General features: G+C 36.4%; 1 protein-coding gene and 1 long non-coding RNA gene across 6 annotated transcripts in view; one reads left to right on the forward strand and one right to left on the reverse strand.

The window, feature by feature from the left end:
• DIP2C (disco interacting protein 2 homolog C) overlaps positions 1-24,447 on the forward strand; it is a 579,123-nt gene that overhangs the window by 483,704 nt on the left and 70,972 nt on the right. For all 5 annotated transcript variants that reach the window (XM_074193228.1, XM_074193229.1, XM_074193230.1 and 2 more), the window contains 5 exons: positions 9,825-9,948; positions 10,605-10,726; positions 15,761-15,872; positions 16,003-16,112; positions 19,810-19,940. In XM_074193228.1, the coding sequence (XP_074049329.1) occupies positions 9,825-9,948; positions 10,605-10,726; positions 15,761-15,872; positions 16,003-16,112; positions 19,810-19,940 (599 nt within the window). The remainder of the gene's footprint in view (positions 1-9,824; positions 9,949-10,604; positions 10,727-15,760; positions 15,873-16,002; positions 16,113-19,809; positions 19,941-24,447) is intronic.
• Positions 1-24,447, reverse strand: part of LOC141492667 (uncharacterized) — a 30,457-nt gene that overhangs the window by 2,907 nt on the left and 3,103 nt on the right. The window contains exon 2 of the long non-coding RNA XR_012470023.1: positions 2,277-2,484. This is a non-coding gene — a long non-coding RNA (uncharacterized LOC141492667). The remainder of the gene's footprint in view (positions 1-2,276; positions 2,485-24,447) is intronic.

A 24,447-nucleotide genomic window follows, 5' to 3' on the forward strand; every position in this document is an offset into this window, starting at 1 on the left:
TATTCCTTCTAGTTTTCTGGGGTCCCAAACAGATTAAGTGATTGGTCCACAGTCATACAGACTTATTTATCAGAAGTGGAACCTGAATCCATGAATTCTGACTCTAGAGAATCATAGTGTTTGGGAGTTAGAAGGAAGGGCCTTCAGTAGCCCTCTTGTTGAATTTTTGCTGCTGCTCTTGGTCATCCTTTGTTTTTGAAGAGGACCAATGACATCACAAAGGTGATGTCTTGACTAAATTAAATTAGATTTAAGGAAGGCATAGTCAGCTTTGCACTTTCCTTTAGAGCGATTTAAGGGCAGTGGCAAGACAAAGGTCAAAATAACTAGTAATGATCTGAAGTAACCTTGGCCTTTCTAAATTAAGATTTTTCCCAGGTCTCAGTTTGTTTGAGGTCATGCCCGTTCAAAGAATAAAGGCTAGATAAGAACTGAGACAAAAGATGGACCAATTTACCATCACAAAGATATCAAGAGAGGAAGACTCTCTAGGTTTGCATCAGTTCATATAAGTCTTCCAGGTTTTTTTTCCTTAAAGTCTTGCTCATCATTCCTTAGAATACAGTATTATATTACAATCTTATATCACAACATGTTTGGTCATTCCTCAACTGATGGGCATTCCCTCAATTTCCAATTCTTTGCCATCACAAAAATAGCTGCTATAAAAATTTTTGTACGTAGGGAACCTTTTCCTTTGATCTCTTTGGTATACTTACCTAGCAGTGGCTTGGCTGGATCAAAGAATGTGCAGTTTTATAACCCTTTCAGCATGATGCCACATTGCTTTCCAGAATAGTTGGATTAGTTCACAACTCCACCAATGGCGCATTAGTGTCCCAATATTTTCCCATCTCCTCCAATATTTTGACATTTTTATTTTATTTTGATATTTTTATTTTATATTACATTAACTAATCTGATAGAAATGAAGTGGTATCTTAGAGTTGATTTAATTTTGAAATAGAAATTAACCTGAAGATTAGATTTAAAAGATTCAGATTCTTTAGTTGATTAAATATCACCAATTGTGAACTGAAGCTATATTTTAAAACTTGAATGTATACAAGAATATACATCACAATCTAATTTATATTCTCTATCTCCTCTTCACCCCACAAAAGATCTTCTTAGTGATCTAGCTTACCCAAAGGAACCTCGATGCTTTCTGTCCTACAGTTTTAAACTCTCAATTCAGTTTAATTCAAGCTTTTAGTAAGTATCTATTATGTACTAAGCATTTCTTTGGGTATACAAAGATAAAAATGAAAAATAGTCCCTGTGCTCAAGGAGCTTACATTCTACTGAGGAAAACAGTATATACACAAGATAAGTCAATTACAAAATATATTCAGAGTAAATATGAGATATTTATAAGTGGAAAAGCTAACATTTAGGAGGATGAGGAAGTCTAAGCAAAAAAGGTGCCATTTGAATTAGATCCTTGAGTGCACAAAATTCCTAAAGGTAGAGTTGAAGGGAGACAGGGCATTCCAGGCATGAGGAAGATTATGCAGAGCCATGGGAAAGGGAGAAGGAGGGGAATAAGCATCGATTAAATGCCCATTATATGGAAAACCACTGTTATAAGCATTTAGAGATATTATCTCATTTATTCTTCATGGTGGGTGGGTGGTTGGTTCTTGTGTTTCATTATAGAAGAGCACCAAAATGACATCACTATGTTTGAGACACATGACAGTGTGTCCGACTGTGGCTGATCAGACCAACAAGAGCTTGAAATGCTCTATCACAGAGCATTGGGCACAAAGAGTCCATAGATTTGATGAATTTGATCTTCATAGTAACCCTGTGAAGTAGATTCTATTATGAACCTCATTTTACAGTTGAGGAAATTGAGGCAAACAAAAGTTAGGTTTTGCCCAGGGTTACACAGATAATTAGTCTTCAGCTGGATTTGAACTCAGGTCTCCCTGACTCCAGACCCAGGGCACTCACCACTGTGTCTTCTAACATCACTCCAAGAAGCAGAAAATAGAATGTTGTGTAAAGAGAACAGTAAGTAGCTGAGAAAGGTTCCCTCACTGCATGGGGCATCTTCACATCTTTACCCCCAAGAAAGAGGAAGGTACCAGAACTCCCAAACTCTTTATTCTTAGATTTGTATAAATACAGTGCTTTTGTTCTCCCTCATATTTCACCAGTCAGTTCATTTCATAAACATCCCCACTTCACCTTTCCATATCTTTGCCCAGACTTTTGATGGTTTCTGTAGACCATAGGATTTTAGAATTGGAAGGCACCTTAGCACTTACCTAGCCTATTTTATGAATGAAGACATTGATGCCCAGACAGGTCAAGGTATTTATGTGGTCACTGTCTGAAAAGATGAAGGCAGCAGCACTTGCAGAGCCAAGATAATTATATCACAATGTGCAGTCAGGATTTTGTTCTCCAGAAATCCACTTTAAGATATTGTTTGAAGTACATGTATTGATTGGCTTATGCCTGCTCCTAATTAATCTAAAGACCAAATAAAGAATACATAGAACTTGTTAGCCTAAAGAGTTAGTACAGGCTAAAAATAGGTACAGCTAATCAGTACAGCTTATCAGCTTCCTGAAGGAAATTTGGCATTTCAGAATACAGATCTAACTTTAGGGATTGATATGGTATTGATATTATGATAGTCTTCCACAAATTACAGTTCTGAAGGAATGGGAGGATTGGTTTGACCCAGTATATGCTTCTGAATCTATAGCCATTTATTTCAGTTACAGAATGATTGCTTTGAAAATTGTGTTTCACTGAAAATGACCAAATTTTTCTGAAAAGGACAAAGAAAACAGTCAGATTTCAGTTGACAGGAATGAAACCAAAATGAGTAGTTGTTAGGTTAAACTGAGGAGAAGAGAGTTTGCTGACATAAGGGGATCCTTGCCTCCAAAAGGGATGGCTTACTATTTCCCAGACATTACAAAGCTGCCAGACAGCTGGGAACACAGAAAGGAATTACTGGACAAAGATTTCCATATATACTGAGAGCAATTCAAGCTCTAAACAAGAAGCAATAGTTTCCTTCTGTTCTTTAATTTTTGTTTTCTCTTAACTGAGATTTGTGACTTTTAACAGTGTAGGGACCTCCTCACCAATTCAGAATGGCAAATTTTCTGTACCCTATAGAAACAGGACCATTTACTCTAGAATGGGAAAGAATCTCATATTTTACAAATATGGAGACTGAATCTCTAGAGGCAAAGTGAGTTGCATAAAGATGATCACACCCCCACTATAAAAGGCAGGATGTAGATCTTGCTCTGTCTACCTCCAAGGCCAGCCTTCTCTCTACATCTTCTCTGAAAACCCAAAGGTGTCAGATTCAAGCAATTACATTCAGTTCTTTTCTTTTCCTTCCTAGAGTTGAAACTGAATTCATATTTGAAGGCATAAGGCATAATTTCTACAGTTGTCATATTGTCATTTCCACCTAAAATTATCTGTAAGCTAGTAAAGAATGCTGATACTATCTGACTAGCTCTTCATTTTCAGAAAGATTACTGACTCCTTTGAAAATGATGGAGCTTTTGGTTCATATGTGTGAGTGATGCATGACAATATCCGACTGCACTGTTCCTCTCTGAGATCCTCTCATCTCTAAGCCCCTTCCCTTTCATTGGCATTGCAGTGAACAAATATAAGAGCTGTGTACTAGGGTTTAGTAGTGAAAAGGATTAGATTTACTGCAAATCGAGGGAAATTCTTACATTCTTTGAACTTGGCAAAGGGGGGGAGAGACACACAGAGAGACATAGAGAGACATGGAGAAAGAGAGGAGAGACAGAGAAAGAAGAGACAGAGAGAGATTCAGAAAGAGAGACAGAGATACAGAGACTTGTAATAATGTTTAAGAATACAGACTTCCTTTTTTTTTTCCTGTCTTCAGGTCCACCATTATTTTATTACCTTTAGTCTTGCTGAAAGGTGCCACTTTGACAATCATAAACACTAAAATTCTTTCTCTGCAGAACAATGATTTGCAGGGTGAGTTTAAAGACAGACAATGAGTGAGTGAGAAAGCATTTAAGAGCTTTCTATGGGCCAGACCCTCTATTAAGCTCTAGGGGTAAAAAGATAAGCAATGTTGCTGCTGCCCTCAATGAGTCTACATTCTAATGCAGGAAATCAAGGAATAAAATGGAAGTAGAAAGGAGGTAAAGAGAATATGATGTTGGCATTGTTTGGAGCTAGTGGTCAGAAAGTAAGATGGGTATCTGACTCTAAGCAAGAAAATGCTTGATATGTCAGAGTTCACAGTGGTTCCAGGGCTGGAGTTTAGTGAGGAGATAGAAATTTGGGGGGTGGGGTGGAAGTGACATGGTCCTGAGTGGGTACATAGGAAGGGAGGTGAAGATTATACTGCTAATCTTTTAAATTGTCTCCCAAAGCTATTTCTGAGATAAGTTGCCTGATCTGCTTTCTTTATTGAGACTACTCTACTAGATTCTTGTTCTACATTCTTCCTTCTTCAAATTAGCTGTATAATGGGAGCCCCAGGTTTTCCCAAGAATGCTGAAAAGAAGCTCAACAGGGAGAAGACAGCTATTTACCCCAGGTTCAGTAACTTGCAAAATAAACTTCTATGGGGAAGGGATAACAAAAAATCAATGTTCTTCTCCTTGAAGCAAAAGCTTTTATTAAAACTGTATAAGGACTAATAGTATGAGATTGAAATGTGAAAAAACATCCCTCTTGTAAAACTGTTCATTGAGTCAATAACAGTGCCTGGTTGGGAGGTAGCTCATTTTAAAAAATACCAACCAAGTATAATGTTATAGTAATGTTCCCAAAATATTTGGTGCTTTGGGGTATTCTTATTATAAGGCAACTTGTGAGATTACATTTCACATTTTATAAATGCCAGCAAACATAAGAACCACTGAATTTCAATTACAAAATATACTGTGATAAATAACAGTTGTTTACATCATTCATACTACTGTTGTGATCTTGGCAGGAAAATAATCAAAGCTAACATTTATGTAATGCTTTACAGTTTATAATGTACTTCATACACGTAAAAGGGGCAAAGTACTTACCTGCACTTGTTTGAGGGGCTATCATCCCCCAGAAGAATTAAATGTGTTCTTTTGTCTTATGGGCCAAGAGAACAAGGAGCAAGGGGCAAAAAGTGCAATGAGGAAGATACAAGCTTGATGTAAAGACATCCTAACAAAAATATCTATCCAAAAATAGAATGTGCTGCTTTGGGAGGTACACTGTTTTCCCTCACTTGAGGTCTTTGAGCAAAAACTGGATCACCGCTTTTTTAAATATCTTACATTAATTAAGTAGATCCTTTTTCAAGTGCAGGCTGAACTTGGTGAAACTTTACATCTCCTCCCACCTCTGAAATTCTGTGATTCTATGTTCTTATGAAATCCTCAAAGGACCAGGATGGGGCAGGTAATTCAATATTACTCCTGTTTTACAGATGAGAAAACTGAGACTCAAAGTAACTAACTGACTTGATCAAGGTCGCCTGGCCAGAAAACCATACTATTATAACTTGGACACATCTTTCTATAAAACTTATCTAATGGAAAAACAATAAATTAAAATTAGCTTTAAGTGTATGTCATTTCATCTATAACAAAAAAAGGAAAGAAAGGTGTAACATAGAAATTATTTAGGGAATAAATGATGTGTCCCATCTGATATAATGCTAGAAATGGTAAGAATTATAATTAGTCAGGAAAAAAAGATAACAGGGGAATTAACACTGGAAATTAAGTGATCAGAATATCATTATCTGCAGATGGCACAATAATGTATTTAGGAAGTCTACCTGTCTTAACCATAAAATTGAGACAATAAATGAGTTCAGTGAGGTTGAAGAACATAAGATAAATTCACAAAAATATGTGCCTTTTTCTTACTTATTGGCCATAAAAACAAGAAATAGCAGATAAAAGTACAATAAACAACAACAAAAGAAAAAACTAACAAATGTGTGGGAATAAAACAACCAATGACTAAAATAAAGGAAGATTTAAATAATTAGAATGACACTCAAGTGTTCAGGAATAGATCAGATAGAGTAAAAATTAATTTTATGCAATACCCATCAAAATACAAATAGATTTTGTCATAGAACTCAAAACACATTTCCTGAGTACACCTAACACCTGAACTAATTAGTTTCGGTTTTTTTCTATAAAATGACTTTTAAATGGCATCATGAAGTATAAAATATAATGTAGTATAATATAAAGAGCACTGGAAAGAAATTCAGGAAATACGGCTTCTACTTCCAGTTTGGTTTTGACACAAAAGCCTCATGGCTTTGGCCAAGTCATTTAAACCCCTCTGTACCTCAATCAGTCAATACGAAGTAATTTTCTGCGGGAGCAATACTTCTAGACTTGAAGTCATCCTGAAGGAGGTGACACTTGAACTGGACTCTTTGAAGGAAGTTTGGGATTCTACAAGTCAGAGATGAAGAAGCTAGAAGCATTAGATAATTCCTGTGCTGAGGTACAAATTTTAGAGAAACAAACAGATCAATCTGACAAGAAAGCAGAATGTGTTAAAGAGCTGTAATATGTAAGAAGCCTGAAACATTAGCCAGATGGGGAAGGATCTGAAAGATTAAATAAAGGAGTTTACAATTTATCCCATAGTTAACAAGGAACCACTGAAGCTCCTCTAGAGGTACAGGTTGAAGTGGAAAGGAGAATGGAGATACCTGAGACAGGAAAACCAATGAGGAGATTTTGTAGTGGTCCTACGTAGAGTTCACGAGGAGATGCAGTACAGAAGTAGCTATGTTATTGGAGAGAACTAGACATGTAGAGTAATGTTGTAAATATAAAATTGATAAGATTTGGAAAAAAGATTGAATAGGTGGTAGGAGGGAGCAGGAGAAAGTCAAAGGGTGTTTAAATGGATGGTGGTGCTCTCATCAGAAATAGTGCAGTTCAGAAGAATGGTGGGTTTGGGCAAAGGATAGAGTTTGATGTAAGATGTATAGAGGACATCAAGTTGCAAATGTTCAAAAAGGTCATTGGTAATATAGAAGTGGGACTCAGGGCTAGATATGGTTGTCTTCTGCATAAAGATAATGATCTTGATTGAAGCCATGTAAATTGATGAAATCACAGAATGGTTATAGATTAAGAGAAGAGGTCCCAGAATAGAATATTTGTGGTTTGATGGTGCCTTTTTGTGACATGGATAATGATTTGATAAAAGATGAGTAGTAGGAAGAGAATCTAGTGAGAAAAGGGGGTATCCAGGAAGAGAAAGTGGTCAATGCTGTCAATGCTTTTTTTGTTTGTTTTCTTTTTTCTTCACCCAAGGCAATGTGGTGGTTAAGTTACTTACCCACTGTCTCACAGCTAGTGTCAAATGCCTGAGATCAGATTTGCATTCAGGTGCTCTATCCACTGTGCTACTTACCTGCTCCTAATAGTGTCTAATATTGCAGAGTTCAAGAAGACAAAAAAAAACATTAGATTTTTAGCTAAAAAGTTGAATATCATATTGAATGTCAGATCAGAAGACAGTTTGCATGGGCTTGAGAAGTGAGGAGAGAAGGTGAAGGCAATAGCTTTTTCTGAGAGTTTGACTACAAAAAAGGAAGAGAAACATAAAGGATCAGAAGGGTCATATGAAGGATTTTTTTTTATCTTGTTTTTGTTGTTGTTGGCACTAAATAGGGAAAAAGTAGATGTGGAAAGATTAAAAATTAAAGAAGCAATTTAAGGGTACTCATCTAGAAAATGAACTCTTTTGAACTAATGCAAAATACTTCAAATACCAACACCAAAGTAAAAGTAAAAGTACCTTCTTTCAGGATACTTAACTGTTTCATCACAGCTTAATGAAACCCAGGCTTTTAATTTTGACACCTTCAGACCTTTTCGCTTTTGTGCTCATTACTTTGACCTTCTCTGCCTGCTATAGGCGTAGCTAACATACATGATTATATATTACTTATCAAAAAAATGTCTTGGGTTTCTTTGTTTTTCTCTCCAGCTACTTCAATTAGTGCCTTCAAAGAGAAATCAAACTTCTACTGCATTTTTTTCATCACACTGCCTGAGCTTCAAGATGCCCACCTAAACTCATTAGAATTGGTCTCTTACTCAGTGTCTCAGCTCAAAAGAATGAAAATCAGATTTCAGAGCAACTGCCTGACTTGACAAATCCCATGACAGTCTCCTTTCAAAAATGATCCCTCTAGTGGCAATTCTTCCACGACCTTCTATTTCCCTGTATACATACTGGATATCTGGATAGACATTATACTCTAATTAGTCTTTTCCACTTCTGAGATTTTTACAACTGACTTCCCACTGACAAAAATAGCCTCTTATTACATAAAAAAAGCTCCAGGCTCCTTTTTCCCCTACTGAATTTTTAAAAATACAATTTTAACAAAATAGAAAACTATTAAACAAAGTTATGCAGCAGTTTCTTCACCCTGGGAAGCGCTGTTCCTCAATGATGTCAAACTCAAGACAGAAATGGAGCCAATAAGCCACCCATAAGGATCCCCATTGGCCGCATACTGATTTAGAGAAGTGTTAACGTTATCTATATTCTATTGTGTATGTATTTATTTTTCTTAAATATTTCCCCATTATGTGATAATCTGGTTTGGACTTCACTTGGTAATATTGTTGGCCACAGGATTGGCCACCCTGCTGTGGCGTTATGGTATGAAGTGTATTATTGGGAAGAAAAAATATAACTAACCACATGCTGTGTTGTCATTTAATTGTTTTCACTTTTTTTGCTATAATTTTCTGTGTATGTTGCTATAATCTTCTGTGTGTTGTGGAACCAGATTTGGAAATGAGATCTGGATTCAACTTCCACCTCAGATACTTCCTGGGTTATTGTAAACAAATTACTTAAACATATTCCAAATCTCAGTTTCCTTATCTGTAAAATGAAGGCATCATTATTTGCATCATCTTCACTAGTTATGGAAAGAAAAGCATTTTGAATAATCTTAAAGCACTATGTAAATGTGAGCTGTTGTGTTTAATCTCATGTCCTTATTTGAAACCGCTCTTTATCAATGCTTTTTCTCAAGAAGCCCTTATTTTAGTAATCCTCCTAGATTGCTGTTGTTTTCATTCCTAAATACCTTGAGATTTGGATAAATGTTTTTATAAGACTGGTGACTTCTGCAAGAAGTCCATCCAACAGTCTGGCCATTGAGTAACTCAGGTCCATATAGATACTTCAAGTCCTTAAATCACTGTGTTTGTGCATTTACTGCCATATTTCAAAGAATTATTCAAGTATTTCAAGTACATTCTCCCACAGGGTAAAACCAGGAACCAGTGGGTCAAAGTAGAAAAAGACCAATTTTGGCTTGTTGTTAAGGGCACTCCATATCCAGAAGAGCTTTCTAAGAGTGGGATAGACTAGTACTGAACTGTTGGTGGGGTCCTCTCCATGAAAGCCTTCAAATGGAAGTATGTTTCAGTGGGAATTCCTTTAGTGTCTGGGTTGGACTAGAGGGCTATTAAAGATCTGTTCCAACTCAAATTCTGTGAAATATTTTAATCTTAATACTGTTTTCAGTCCCATGTCTCTCTGTTGCCCTAATGGTATTGAGAGCAATGATAATAATAACACGTGTATGTTGCATTCTAAGAATTATGAAGTGCTCCCCTCAAAAGAAGCCTGTGAGGGAAGTTATACCCCATGAGATCGTTCATCTGTAATAGATTGTCTTTCAAATGCCTTTCTGAAAAGCATGTCCCTTGGTCAAGAGGCAAAAAAGTAATTGAGGAATTGAAAAAGCCCCAAATCCTCACTTAGTCTGGTCTTCTCTTAACATGCAGGGCACGATAGCCAATTCCTTGACATGTGTCCAGCTGCATAAACGAGCTGAGAAGATTGCGGTTATGTTGATGGAAAGAGGGCACTTACAAGATGGTGATCACGTGGCCTTGGTTTACCCCCCAGGTGAGCAACTTGGGCAAAACAGAGGGCTCCAGACATCTGAGACCTGCACTACCCTGCCAAGGAAACTGTTATAATGTACCCTGGTGTTCATCAGCAAACATATCTGTGTAATCACAAACCTCTCACACTACATTCAATTCCTATCCACATTCAGGTGAAGCTCCCATTAATTTTCTACTGTGGAAACTAAAATTAGTTTATTCAGGTTTAAATAAGGGTCTAGGTGCTACATTTCCAGGCACCAATATTCTATGATAGGCTAGTTACAAAGTTTAAAAAGTTATACAACTTTCCAAATATTCTTTTTTTGCTTAAATTTATTTTATTAGACCCTTGCTGTTGCTTATTTAATCAATAGTAATTAAATCTTTTCACTACCAGTTAGTGATCACAAATTAAAAAATCCCTCTGAGAAATGATGAAAAGATTTCAATTTTTGGAGCTTCTTGGGCGTTTCATGCCCAAAAGAATAGCAAAAATGAATGCAATCAGTGAAATTTAACAGATAATGATGAGGAACTGAAAATGGAGTCCAGTAAAGAGATTTGCTGTTCATTTAACTTTCTCCTAAGTTACTTCAGAGTAGTATTTATGCTGACAGAGGTGAATGATTAAACAATTTGATTTTCAGAGAGTCTGTTTTATTCTTCATGCAGGAATAGACCTAATTGCAGCTTTTTACGGCTGCCTATATGCAGGCTGTGTGCCAATAACAGTCCGACCTCCCCATCCCCAGAACATTGCCACGACGTTACCAACTGTCAAGATGATTGTGGAGGTAAGGCTCTCTGGGAAGGTAGAAACTAAATTGAGCTGAAGACCAAGAAAGTGCATACTCTCTCTACGTAGTTAAATATAAGGCCACTCCTGTCTATGTACATTTGACTGCTTCTGAGTTGTGATCGTTAAGTGGTTAGCAGATTTTCTTTTTAATCTCTTAATACTAAATGATAAACATAGTCCCAGAATTAATTGCTTAGGGTCCAACTGTCTGCTGCTGAGCCACTTCATGTTTATCTGGGCCATTCCTTATGAAATCTGACCCCAGTTCCATGTCCACAGCCTTTTTAGCTTAAAAGTAAGTGGACTTCCCCTATAACAGACATTGAGAAGCATGCATCACTTTTGTGCACAATAAATTTCTGATTAAGCTAAGACAAGCCAATTCTCTCACTCCATCTTCTTTTTTGTCCAGAGGCACACACAAGAGAGATATTAGTTGCTAGGGTTAGTGTACTTCAAGGTCATGAGTAACTCCAGTTCAAAGGGTATTTATTAAGTACCAAGAACCCTGCTAGAGGTACATTTCCAAAATTGAGTTGATGGTAGTGCCAACTGACAAATAATAAAATCAGAAGGAGAAGCACATTTAGAAGGCAAAGTAGTAATAATATGAACTTGTTGAGGGTGAGGTAAAACATCCAGAAAGGAATCCTTGTTAGAGATATGGGTCTGGAGTCTAGCAGTATTGGAGAGAGAGATTCAGACATCATCTGCTTGGGTATCAATTGAAGCTATGGATATGACAGACTATGAAAGGAGAAGAAAGGAAAGAGCCAGGAACAGAAGGTTAGGAGGAGAATGTGGAGGCAGCAAAGGAGACAAAAAATGATCAACTGGAGAAATGCGAGAAGAATCAGCAGAGTGTAGTAACTCTAAAGTCAGGGGAGTCTCTCAGTATTGTAAAATGATGCAATTCAGATTATCAAGTGTTTTTTCACTCAAAGACCTGTGCTAAGTGGAGATACAAAGACAAAAAGCAGTTCCAGTCTTCAAGGATCTTGAATAAATGAAAAAGCTTTCATTTATTAGACAGCTGTTCCCTGTAAAGTATACTTTACACTGGAAAACCCATAGAAAAAAAAAATAAGAGTCTCTGAGGGAGTTCACACTTTAATATAAATTCTAACATAAACCTTCATTTATGTATATTTACATAATATATACACATGTACATCTATGTATGTATATGAATATTATGTAGAATTTAGCTGCAATAGCAAAGCATTTTGTAATAGATCTTTATATCTTTTTTATGGATAAAATCTTATCAGTTTCTGATGTTAGACTATTTGACAATGCCAAGGATTTTGAGGGAAGGAACTGACTTTTCTGGGTCTGCAATAGCTGTTGCTACAGCTCCCACAGAAAAAGACCCAATGCTTGGGGGGTATCTCTTTTGGGTTTACATGGCTGTCAGAGTTGCTGGTGGTAGCAAGGAAAGTGGACCCTTCCAAGTGATCTTCCTTCAAGGATGGTTGTATAACTCTGGTTAACAACAGGACTATTGGCCTAGTCTGGGAGAGAATTCAAAGGCTGCTGAGAAGTCTCCATCAGGTTCTTGGGAGATAGTGGTTGTTTTTATTTACCTGGACAGTACAGCCTCCTGTTCTTTCCACAGGTCTGAGTTTACATTCTACTAATGTGATAGATGTATAAAGATAAGTAAATACAAAGGAATTACAGGGGAACTAACAAATAGAAAAATAAAAAAGGCCTTGTGAAGGCATTTGTGCCTGAGCTGAACCTTAAAGGAAACGAGTGATTTCAGGAGGTGAAACTGAAAAGATATATTTTATATAAATATATATGTGTATATATATATATATATATATGAAGTTTACATTGGAATTTATATTAAAGTGTCAACTCCATGAGAACAGAGACTGTTAAATATTTTCTATTGGTTTCCCAGTATCATGGGCACATGAGGCAGAATAAAGAAGCCAATCTGATGAGCATATGGGATGTATCAGGAAGAATGATATGAAGTAAATCTGAAGGGACAGGTTAGAGTCAGATTGTGAGGGGCTTTAAACGTCAAACTAGCTTGATGATGATTGCAAAAGGTCATTGTAATTACCAACCATTGGTGACCTATGCATAAGTAGTTTCCACAGAGTATTGTAGAAGACAAGTTGCAGGGTCTGGAGGAAACAGAAAGGGATGAGACAAAAATTTCCAAGAACTTTGGTAGTTTGACAGGAATGATGGCTACATAGAGATGGGAGAAAACAGGGAAGGCTCTTTTCATATTAGTGAGAATTGTGTGTAGGCAGATAGGGAGACTAAGAATTCACAGAAGCTGACATTTAGAAGGGAACTTTAGGGTCACTTAGTCCAATCCACTCATCAAAAGATTTCCCAGTGTTGCTTGCCTGATAGGTGATCATCCAGCTCTTTGCTCAAAGATGTCTTAGGAGGGGATTGCTCATTCTACTTTGGGAACACTAATTGCTAGGAAGTTTTTTCCTTGTCAACAAATCAAAATTTCCCCCTTTACAACTTTTACTTGCTACTCCTGGTTGTGCCATTTGGAGCTAGAGCATGTCTAATCATGTCTTCCTAGCCTGATTGCCATCCCCTGAATATTCTCCAGATGATCAATATTCTTCTATACAGTGGTACCCAAGGTGGAGCAGTGGATAAAGCACCAGCCTTGGAGTCAGGAGTACCTGGGTTCAAATCTGGTCTCAAACACTTAATAATTACCTAGCTGTGTGGCCTTGGGCAAGCCACTTAACCCCGTTTGCCTTGAAAAAAACCTTAAAAAAATTAAAAAATAAAATAAAAAATATACAGTGGTACCCAGCACTCAGACCAACACTCTGTATGAGATCTAACAGAGTCAGAGTACAGTGAAACTTTTGCTTCTCTATTCCTAGAATATATGTCTCTCTAAATGAAACTGAAGATCTCATTAGATTTTTTAGGCTGTCACAGATCTTTTTCAGTACAGTCTTTGTCTATCCATGCCTCTCTCTTATCTTTTATTTGGGAGACTAATTTTTTGGTAGGCAAGGGTAATATTGTATATGTATCCTTACTGAAATTTCGTCTTATTTGATTCAGCTCAATGCTTTGGCCTGTCAAGAGTCTTTTTGATTCTGATTTGGCCTTCCATCCACTGTGTTAGATATCCCTTCCAACTATGTGGCAAAGGAGAGATTAAGGCACATGATAGAGTGGAGTATATAGTTTCTAGACCCAATAATTTTAAAGAAACATCATAGAACAGATATAGGGAGAGAGACCTTAGAGAAGATGAGAAGATATCATTTCTTTGACCAGAAGGAAAGAGTAGACTGAGGGTGATGTTAAGATTATGAGGATGGATTTAATAGAGCTTCTATTTCAGTTAAACAGGAAGTCAAGTTATCTTTTATAAAAGTATATGGTGGAGATTCACTTAGAGACTTGAAATTAAAGGAAAAAGTCTGGAATCGTCACTCTAGGAAATGAGATAAGTTGATTACAGTCTAAGAACTGTCAAGCAGCACTGAGGTTCCCCCAGGGTGCAATGAAATGAGGAAACACTTCTCAAAGAAGTTTTCTCTGCAACATCAAGAGCATCTTGTTCCCTTTCTCAGCTGTGGATAAATATTCCTTCAGTGTTGTCCAGATAGAAGGTAAGAGTTGAAGAATGGAGACATTTTTGGTATTATCTTCTGGAAGAGAAGTCAACAGGACTTAATCAAGAAACTGAAAAGCTCTAGATTTTAAAAGGCCAAGTTCTCCCACTGCACCCATCTCCAATCATTTTGATTCACATCTGGCCACTGGACCCAGATGACTCTAGAAGAGAAAGTGAAACTGGTGACTTAGCATAGCACCCCCTCACTTGAATCTAATTCATGTGCCTATCATGGCATTACCTCCCTTATGTCATGCTCTTCTTTGAGAATGAAGGATAATCATCATCATCATCATCATCATCATCATACCACAACTATGAACTAGACCCTGGGTACAAAAGCACAAAGAACAAAACAATCAGTACTGTCAAAGAACTTAGATTTTAATGGAGGAAAAAGATCAAGTATATGTGAAAATATGGAGAGTACAACATACCAGATAGCAGAATATAAGGAAGTTTAGAAGAAAGGACTCTATTACCATTTTGGGGCAGGGAGAATTAGGAAAGATTTTAGAAAATGGCACCTAAGATACATCTAAAGAGAGAGGGACTCAAGGAGGTTGTGGTGAGGATGCAATACATTCAACATGAGGGATGGTTACTAGAAAGGCAAAGAATGAAGACTGAACAACAAGAATGTCAATTTAGCTGGTTTCCACAGTGAAGGAGGAAGAACAATGTGCAGTGAAGTTGAAAAGATAAGTTGGGCCAGGTTGTTGGGTTTTAAAGGACATTCCTAGGTATCCACTAGAATTGAGTAGGGAAGTTACATGGTCAGATCTACAAATAAGGACACAGACATAAGCAGTATACTGGGAAGGAAAACTATCTCAAATTTAAACAGCTTTTTAATAACCACAAGAATAGTTATTGCCTGACAGGTGGAGATGACCTTTAGAATAAGAATAGTATAGAGATAATAAAAAATCATAATAGCCCCTGCCTGCCCTGTGGGATCAGTTCATTCATGCATCCTCTTAAGAGTGTGAACTGGTAAGTAAGTAGTGTTCTGCTCAGTTCAACAAACATATAATAAGCCCCCACTATAAATCAGGAATTTTCCCAGGTCAGTGGATACTAAGATAAGAAGGAAATAACCTCAAACATGTTCCTGTGAGGATATAATGTAAAAATATAGCCCGCTGTCTCAGTTTCCTCATCTGTTAAATGGGGGTGATAATAATAGCATCTCTTTCACAGGGTTATTGTTAGAATTACACATTAACAGAAGCAAAACACTTAGCAGACCTTAAAGACACTATATAAATATTAGCTATTATGAATTATTATTATTAGTTTGATATGTTCTTGTTTATTCTGATTTTGATCCAGATTTGACTTTATCTCCTTTGATATGCATAATACTGATTGTCTTGTCATTTTCCTGCTCCTTAGGTGAGTCGTTCTGCCTGTTTAATGACAACACAATTAATATGCAAATTGTTAAGATCCAGAGAGGCAGCAGCAGCAGTAGATGTCAGAACGTGGCCCCCCATACTGGATACAGGTAGGGATTCAAACTAGTCAGATTTAGAGTGAACTGCCTTTGAAGTTGAAGCACTATATTTTGAACCTCTTTTCTCTGAATGTTTCAAATTTTAAGCAAGACATGATAAAGGTTCTGTTTTGGTCTCCAGATGATTTGCCAAAGAAGCGGCCTGCCCAAATCTACAAACCTTCTAACCCAGATACACTAGCTTACCTTGACTTCAGTGTATCCACAACTGGAATGCTGGCTGGAGTAAAGGTGAGAGTTTTTATATTCAGCACAATCTGCATGCTTCCCAAGGTCCATGAAGCTCCTGTGTTTGTTTTGGGGCAAATTGTTTCACATATTGTCATATTCATGAGGGTACCTTGAAAATCTAAAAGGGGTAGTAAGTAAAGGAGGAAAAACAAATCTATGGTACAAGCAGATGGAGCTCTGGACCTGAAATCAGAAAAACCTCAGTTCAAATACTACTTCAGACACCTATTAGCTATGGGAGCCTGAATGTGCTTCATTAGAAGGCAATATGGTGCAATGGAGAGATCTTTTCCGACCCTTATTTCTCTCCTAAGTTCCAGGCTCATATTTCCAACTATTAATTTGATGTATTATCTGCTGGAATATATCAAAAAAAAATCTTTGAACTCAATATGTGCCAAATGGAACTAACATATAACAACTAACAAGCCTGGCAGAATCAAAACCTCAAGATTATCTCAACAGGCGAGAACACTGGGCAAGAACCAAACAAAATCAACTTCAGTAGGAATAGATTATGCATAATTAATTAGTAGTTCATTTGAAAAAGTACTGGACTGGGAATTAGAATTCAATTTTCCCAAAACATCTGTCCTTCTTCCCTATTTCTCTTAATAGTGTTACAACTTCACTAATTTTTGGTATTCTCATCTATAAAAATAGGAGTAATGATATTTTTAAATTTATATTTGGGTATATAGATTTTCAAAAGTGCGATAATGACATGAATCAATATTTCTAATGATATCAATGTGCCATTGCTAAGGCACATCAGCCATAAGAAAACTATTTGTTGTTAGCTTATTATCTTCACTGGGAGGGGCAGTTAGGTGGTGCAGACCCTGAAGTTAGGAAGACCTGAGTTTGAATCTGGATTCAGACACTTGACACTTACTAGCTGTGTGACCTAGGTCAAGTCACTTAACCCTGTTTGCCTCTCATCAGGACCATCTCCAGTAGTTTTGATTCACATGTGGTCATTGGACCCAGGTGGCTCTGGATGAGAAAGTGAGACTGGTGACTTAGCATACACCCCCTCACTCAAATCCAATTCATGTGCTTGTCATGGCATCACCTTCCTGATGTCATGGTCTTCTTCAAAAATGAAGCACAAACATTATTTTATTATTGTTTATTATTGTTATTATTATTATTATTATTATTATTATTAATTCATTCATTCACTCATTTCAGTAATGTCCAATTCTTTATGACCTCATTTGGGATTTTCTTGACCAAGATCCTGAAGTAATTTCTCGTTTCCTTCTCCAGCTCATTTTAAAGATGATAGAAAAGAGACAAAAGCAGTTAAATGACTTGCCCAGGGTCATACAGCTACTGTCTGAAAGTATAATTGAACTCAGGTCTTCTTAACTCCTAGTACTTTCTATCAACTCTGCCACCTTGCTTCCCATCTCTTGATGGTACTGCTATTCAACTAGTTTCTAAGACTACAGAATCCTCATTTATTCATTCTTCTTCCTAAGATGACATATATTACTGATTTTTAAATGTATTTATTTTTTATTAAAGATATTATTTGAGTTTTACAATCCCCCCCAATCTTACCCCCCGCCCCACGGAAAGCACTCTGTCAGTCTTTACTTTGTTTCCATGTTGTACCTTGATCCAAATTGAGTGTGATGAGAGAGAAATCATATCCTTAAGGAAGAGACAAGAAGATGTCTGGTTTTTTTTCCTAAATTAAAGGGAATCTGTATCCGAATAAAGAGCCGTGGAGTTTGAACACAGTTCAAGGACTATTGCTGATTTTTACTTCTGAAGTGACCCTTTTATACTTCGTTTCCTTTCCAGTTCTACTACTCTCACCTAAATTCAATCCCTGATACCTCCTAGTAGAACTATTATTATAACCTCATCATTTATTCCTATCTCTAGTCTCATGACATTCTGTCATTCACCCTACTGGTAGCCTGGCATTCAAGAATTGCCACAACTTGGCTTCCACCTATATGTCCAACTTCATTTCACATTACTTCCATAAACTTTTCTAAGAAATAGCCAAATTGAACTGTAATCTGTTCTCCAATATTATCACGTCTTTCCCACTTCTATCTTAGAACATTTTTACTTGCAGTCTTACATGTTTGCCTATTCAAATCCTTTTTTTCTTCCCAGACCTGCATCTTAAAATGATTCTTCCCTTTCCAAGTCTCTCATATCTTTACATTTGACCTTTCCTGTGTCTTTTAATCACAGGCTATTCATTCTATTATTTAAGCTTTAATAGTTTAAAACACCACGATGTTTAGGACACCTGTATTAAAGGACACTTTATATGAATATCTTATTAGATTACAAGCTCCTTGAGGGCAGAGATTGTGACATTTTGTAATTACATCCCTAGCACCTCTCATGGTGCCTTCAACTGTATAGACATTTATAAATGTTTAGTGAACTGAATAAAATTCTGCTTTCTATTTAACATCAGGCACCTGCTTGAAATTGAGTAAACAGTTTCAGTCCTATATTTCCCCTTTCTCTTTGTTTCTCCTTCCATCTGGCTTGGCTGGGTAGATGGTCTCTTCCAAGAAAATTAATTGTTTTGAGTGTAAATTACAGTGTTTGTCTGTTATGCATAGAGCGTATCACACACTGATTGAGGGTCTGATGGCAAGAGTGTAATTATGGATTTGGCTGAAGATGGATGCCCAGGTGCAACATTAATGGTGATGTTGGAAGTAAGGATCACAAGATCCTTGATCCAGAGCTTAGAAGGGGATGTCAAAGGCCATTTAGTCTGAAGCCCTCTAATTTTTACTTTTATTTAATTTTCATTTTTTTTAACAGAGGGGAAGAGAGAAAAACATCACACTTAATATGACTTTGTAGGTTATTCACATTTAGAGACCTTAAAAATGTGGTTTGTCATTGCTCTTTCTACTTTGTACCACTAAAAACTTTAAGATGCTTCAGAAAACACCTCTATCAATATGGTTCCATGATGAAAAGGAAATCTGTTGATTGCTTATCAGAAAAAAAAGCAGATCTATCCTTCCTAATAAATTGTATTTTTAATAAAAAAAATACTAGACTGTTACCTTTTTTCAATTATTGCTATAAAGTTGGTCAAAAGTTTGTTCAGATCTTTGCTCTTCACCACTTTGCATATTATAATGCTACCAAAAATATAAGATTTAACAATTAACTAAGTGCTTTCACACCCATTATCTCACAAAAATCCTGTAAAGTAGGCAAAGCAAGTATCAATATTACCATTTTATAGCAGAAACTGATGCTAGGAGGGGTGAATTGAATTGCTATGAATGACAAATGGATGCAGAACACATTTCCATATATTTTTCTTCCATGCTGCCTCGATAAACAGAATTTTTAAAATTACTGTTCTACCTCCTACCCCTTTTTTTATCTTGTATATAATTAAAAGAAAAAAACAAGTAATGGAGGGGAAACCAAAATCTGGGGGGGGGGGGTCTTTCCACTTTCTCCCCTAAGGGAGAATGAAGCCATATGTGTGGGTGAGGATGCCAATGACATGATGCTGATGGCAGAGTTCTGATTCACTCACCCCTCAACTAGGGATATATTTTCAGATGTCTTCAACACATCTAATAGTAGCTCACCCCTATTACTCCAGCATGGGCCCTGTCCCAGGTGCTGAAAAGGCTACTATTCCAAGGCAATGATTTTAGTTAACTGCTCTTTTATCTTACAGATGTCCCACTCGGCCACTAGTGCCTTTTGCCGTTCTATTAAGCTGCAGTGTGAACTTTACCCCTCTAGAGAAGTGGCTATCTGTTTGGACCCTTACTGTGGGCTTGGGTTTGTCCTCTGGTGCCTCTGCAGGTAAGATTTCTCTAATTTTTAAGGAAAAATACATGTACCACTTCTGTTCTGGCATTGACCACAGACATTCCAGTTAGAACAATTATACAATTTGAAAGAGCAAACAGAATAGAGTAACTGGAATATTTTACAGATTTTGTTGTAGCCTAGGGTGTATTAGTGCTGAATAATACATGATTTCATGCGAAGTAGCTTAAATCATTCAGGTTTTCAGACAGTGGCCAAAGTACTCTTAGCTATATATAGGCCTTCTTGATGAGAAAATCAGAAAAAGCATTTCTAATTTTATAGGGCATTTATGTCTTCACTAGGCTGAGCACCAATGAATCTCAAACACACAGAGCAGATGTGGACCAGTTTCCCTCCCCAGCAAATTTATAAGTCTGATGTTTTGTGAAATCAGCAATACCAAACTGCCAAGACTATTTTTATGTTTTTCTTGATTTCAGTTATTATGGAAAGCGAATACCCCCCTGAAATGAATTTTATATTGAGAATGTATGATGGTTTTTAATTTTTCCCACTCCCCCCCTTTTTGGAGTACTACTCTTTATTTTACAGATGTTTGAACCAAGCGTCAGAGGGAGAAGTTAAGTGATTTATTCATAAACTCAGATAAGTAATAGTAAAATAGTAGAAGTAGTATTGAGTGCTTTTGATTCAAATCTCATGCTATATCATGATGCCTACTAATATATATTTTCTCAGAAACTATGACCATGGGGTAGGTAAAAAGTAAAATAGTTACAGATCCCTTTGTTCTCTAAAATTCTCATGGAAATTTAACTTTAATGAAGTTATAAAAGTCTCAAGTTTGGGACTTAAACAACCCTACTGTTTAATGCATAGGGCCTGGAAAATCTTGACTTGAAATTTCTAAAACAACAGCTGTTTAGGAGTATACAAGGATTTTCTGTCAGTGTTAACTTGCTATGTTTAGACAAGATATGTATTATACCAAAGATCCAACAGTGACTAATATACATACAAGAAGAGCATAATTAGTAAATTTATGTCTCACACTTTCTGTTTATCCTCTACAAGTACTAATTTTTGATATCCTAGAATGAATATTTCTACCTTGGTCACTAGTCATTATTAAAACACACATATTTATATATGTGCAAATGTATGTATAGCTCTGTAGAGAAATAGATTTGTTAAGTGTTCTTGAATATCATTCATTAATTTATTTATTAAATACCTGTTGTATAAGAGCACTATATCAGAAGAGAGAGGTTTAGAGAAAACACAGTCCTGGCTTTCAATAAGTTTATAATCCAGAAAATGAGACTTCAAACAGTCAGTCTCCAATTTCTCCCTATCATTGTGTAAATATTTTAGGTTTTGCACTTCACAGGAGAGAACAGGCAAAGTCTTTTATTTAAAGAATAAATCAACAACCACATAGGTGAGTCATTTTCAAAGGTTCTAGTAGAACATCTTATGCCTGATCAGCTTCATTTAGTTTTTCCTAATGTTGGTTTCTCATATTGGACGATAGTGCCTTGTATAAAGCAATCACTTAATAAATGCTTGTGAAACTGAACTGAATCTAGTAGAGCTAAAAAAGAACCAAGAAAATGGAGCTAAAAGAGGAAATTTTGGGAGTCCTGTGTAAATATTGGGGAGAAGGTAAGCTTGAGAAATATAATCAGTTTTAGTTTTCAAATAAAAAAGTCAGCTGAGGAGTAATTAAGCATTCTTGACACCCAACCCTGAAAACATACAATCTTTTATGTGAGAGGATTGACTTTTAAAATAGAACTGTTCCAAAAATCATGCAAAGCAATCCAATTAAGTTCATGGTTAAGCCTTTTTTACAAACGGATACTGAATACAATTTTGTATTAGTAAAAGTATTATGTTCCAATTTTTGTAAGTAGCTCAAAATGATAAGAGGTATAATGTCTTCCAGTGGATAATTATGATTTATGAGACATATAAAGCATATGCTTGTTAGACTTTGTCCCTATTACCTTGTATGTGATCCCATTTTCAGCCCAGAAATTGTTCTATTATTATCCTTTCAACAGAAGTAAATTTTCTATTATTCCAATTTGTTCCTGCTTAATAATGTGGCCTTGGGGCTTGAGTCTGAGTTACACATACCAGCTTACACTACTCTAAAAGGATCTCATTCATAGCCACAATGATATATAGGTTTCTAGAATGGTCCTGGAACTATTCCAGCACTTTACTTGCATTCTATACACAGTACACAAAGTAAGGTAAGTCTTCTTCGGAGAAACTCCATAGCAGTTTACATACAATTTCCTGAAATGGAAAATCATCCCTTCCTGGTCTTTGCCATCTTGTAATATGTCAGATTACTAATATTGTAGAATAGAGATATGCATTTGTATATGTCCATATCTATGACAGCATTATTTAAGATCCTTGCCCAAGACCAAGCCCAGGGTTTGAATTCAGTAATTTGCATCATAGATTTGATGCTGGTAGAATGCAGTTTGCTTTCTTTTTTATAACTCCCAAAAGGGAAAAAAAAGGTAGTAATACTGATGGAAAGCAACTCAAGTATAGGAATTGGCAGGCAATCACAAAAGGTCAAAACGGATTTCACAGAGGGGAAAACTAAGTGGATATGGTGAACACCGTCAGTATCATTAGTATGTGTACATTTGAGGCAGGGGAGGGGAAGGGGTGGCAAGGGAGAGATTGGGAAGAAGTAAAAAAAGATTCAGGAAAGAGTGAATGACCCCCAAGAACAATGGTAGCACCCTGTCTTAATACTCCTTTTCATGACATGAAGTAAGCTAAGGAGGAGTTTCGCTTTCTAAAACTTGAAGTGATTCAGACTCTAAAAATCAGTTTGGGAATTCTACCATCTGTGAAAAGATGGATACTTCTGAATTTAAAAAAAAACAAAAACAAGCTATCTTTATAAAATGAGATTCATAGGCAAGTTTGCAAAAGTGCTAGCTCTCCAAATAAGGAGGAAACGGACTCATTTTAAAGACTGTACCAGCCTATCTTTGAGGACTCTGTATAGCAGAGTCTGTTACTGGAAAAACAGTCCAAAACTTCAGACTTCTCAGAATTTAAAGAAACTTCAGAGTATATCTATTTTAAGTAGGACCTGATCAGAAAGCTTCACAGTACAACAGTCCCACCCTCTACTAGAAGGTCTCAAATGATGGGGAACTCATCTCTCAATCTCAATCTCAATCAACTCAATCTCTCACTTCAGTCTATTCTACTTTTTTCACACTCTCTTAGGAAGATTTTCCTTATATGGATCACAAATCTTTCTACAAAATTTTCACTTGTTCCACCCTCTGAATTCAAGCAGAACAATTTTAACTCCCTTTTTTTACAATTGATGCTTCACCTTAAAAACTCAATTTTTTAAAAACTTAAACTTTAAAACTGCTAAAATACTCCTTGGTTTCCAATCTTGAAACACACCCCAACAAAGTTTTTCATCTCCAGGCTATATTCCCCCAATTTCTTAGCCTTGTCCTTCTAATTACCTTACTCTGAACAGTGGCCTTAAAAGACATAACTACAAACTGTACTTATGTTCTGATTGGTCAGCAGGATTCTGACTTTCCTCTTTCTAAACATTATACTTCTCTGAATGCAGCCTATTAACCTTAGCTTTATAGTCTATTATGTCACATTCTTGACTCTTTATTTTCCTTACTATCCACTTTCTTTACAGTCCTTACTAAGTCTCTCCAGTTTTTTTCAAATACAGACCAGTCATGGCTTGCCCATTTTGTACTTCTGCTTTTAATGTTTTGAACCTAAATATATATAGTGCTTCACATTTATTCCTATTAAATTTCATCTGTTGAGATCCTTTTTTGGGGAACCTCATTCCTATAGACAGTATGCTAATTAGTTATACATTATTGCTTTGAGTCATTGTCATATTTGATAAACTTGTCATATATTGTTTTATTCCAATTCACTGTAAAAACATATTTTAAAACAGAACAAAGTTGGGAAAGACAGCTCCCTAAGACACTCTACTAAACACATCAGCGTAGTGCAGGAAGCAGAGTCCTGAGCTTAGAGACAGGAAGACCTGAACTGAAATCCAGTCTCAAATACTAATTAGTTGTTACCCTGACTAAATCATTTCACTTGTCTGCCTCACTTTCCTTAACTGTAAAATGGTGATAGTAATAGTATCCACCTTACGTGGTTGTAATGAGAATCAAATGATATAGGTAGTAATAATATATGGGAAATGCTTAGAACAATGCTTCATACATAGTATGTGTTATATTCGTGCTTATTCTCTCTCCCCCTCCCATGTATGAAACACCACAGCAGATACAAAAACGAAACTGAAATAGTCATTACTCTTTAAGAGCTGACATGCTATTGAGGAAGGAGGAATGTGAGAGAGAAGGAAAGAACATATTCACTAATAAATGTGGAAGGAAGGAGGGAGGAAAAGAAACATAACATTTATTAAGAAGCTACTAGTGCCAACCACTAGAATAACTGCTTTACAAATAATATCTCATTCAAT

The sequence above is a fragment of the Macrotis lagotis genome, chromosome 7 (genome assembly GCF_037893015.1).
Source record: "Macrotis lagotis isolate mMagLag1 chromosome 7, bilby.v1.9.chrom.fasta, whole genome shotgun sequence".
NCBI lineage: Eukaryota > Metazoa > Chordata > Mammalia > Peramelemorphia > Peramelidae > Macrotis > Macrotis lagotis.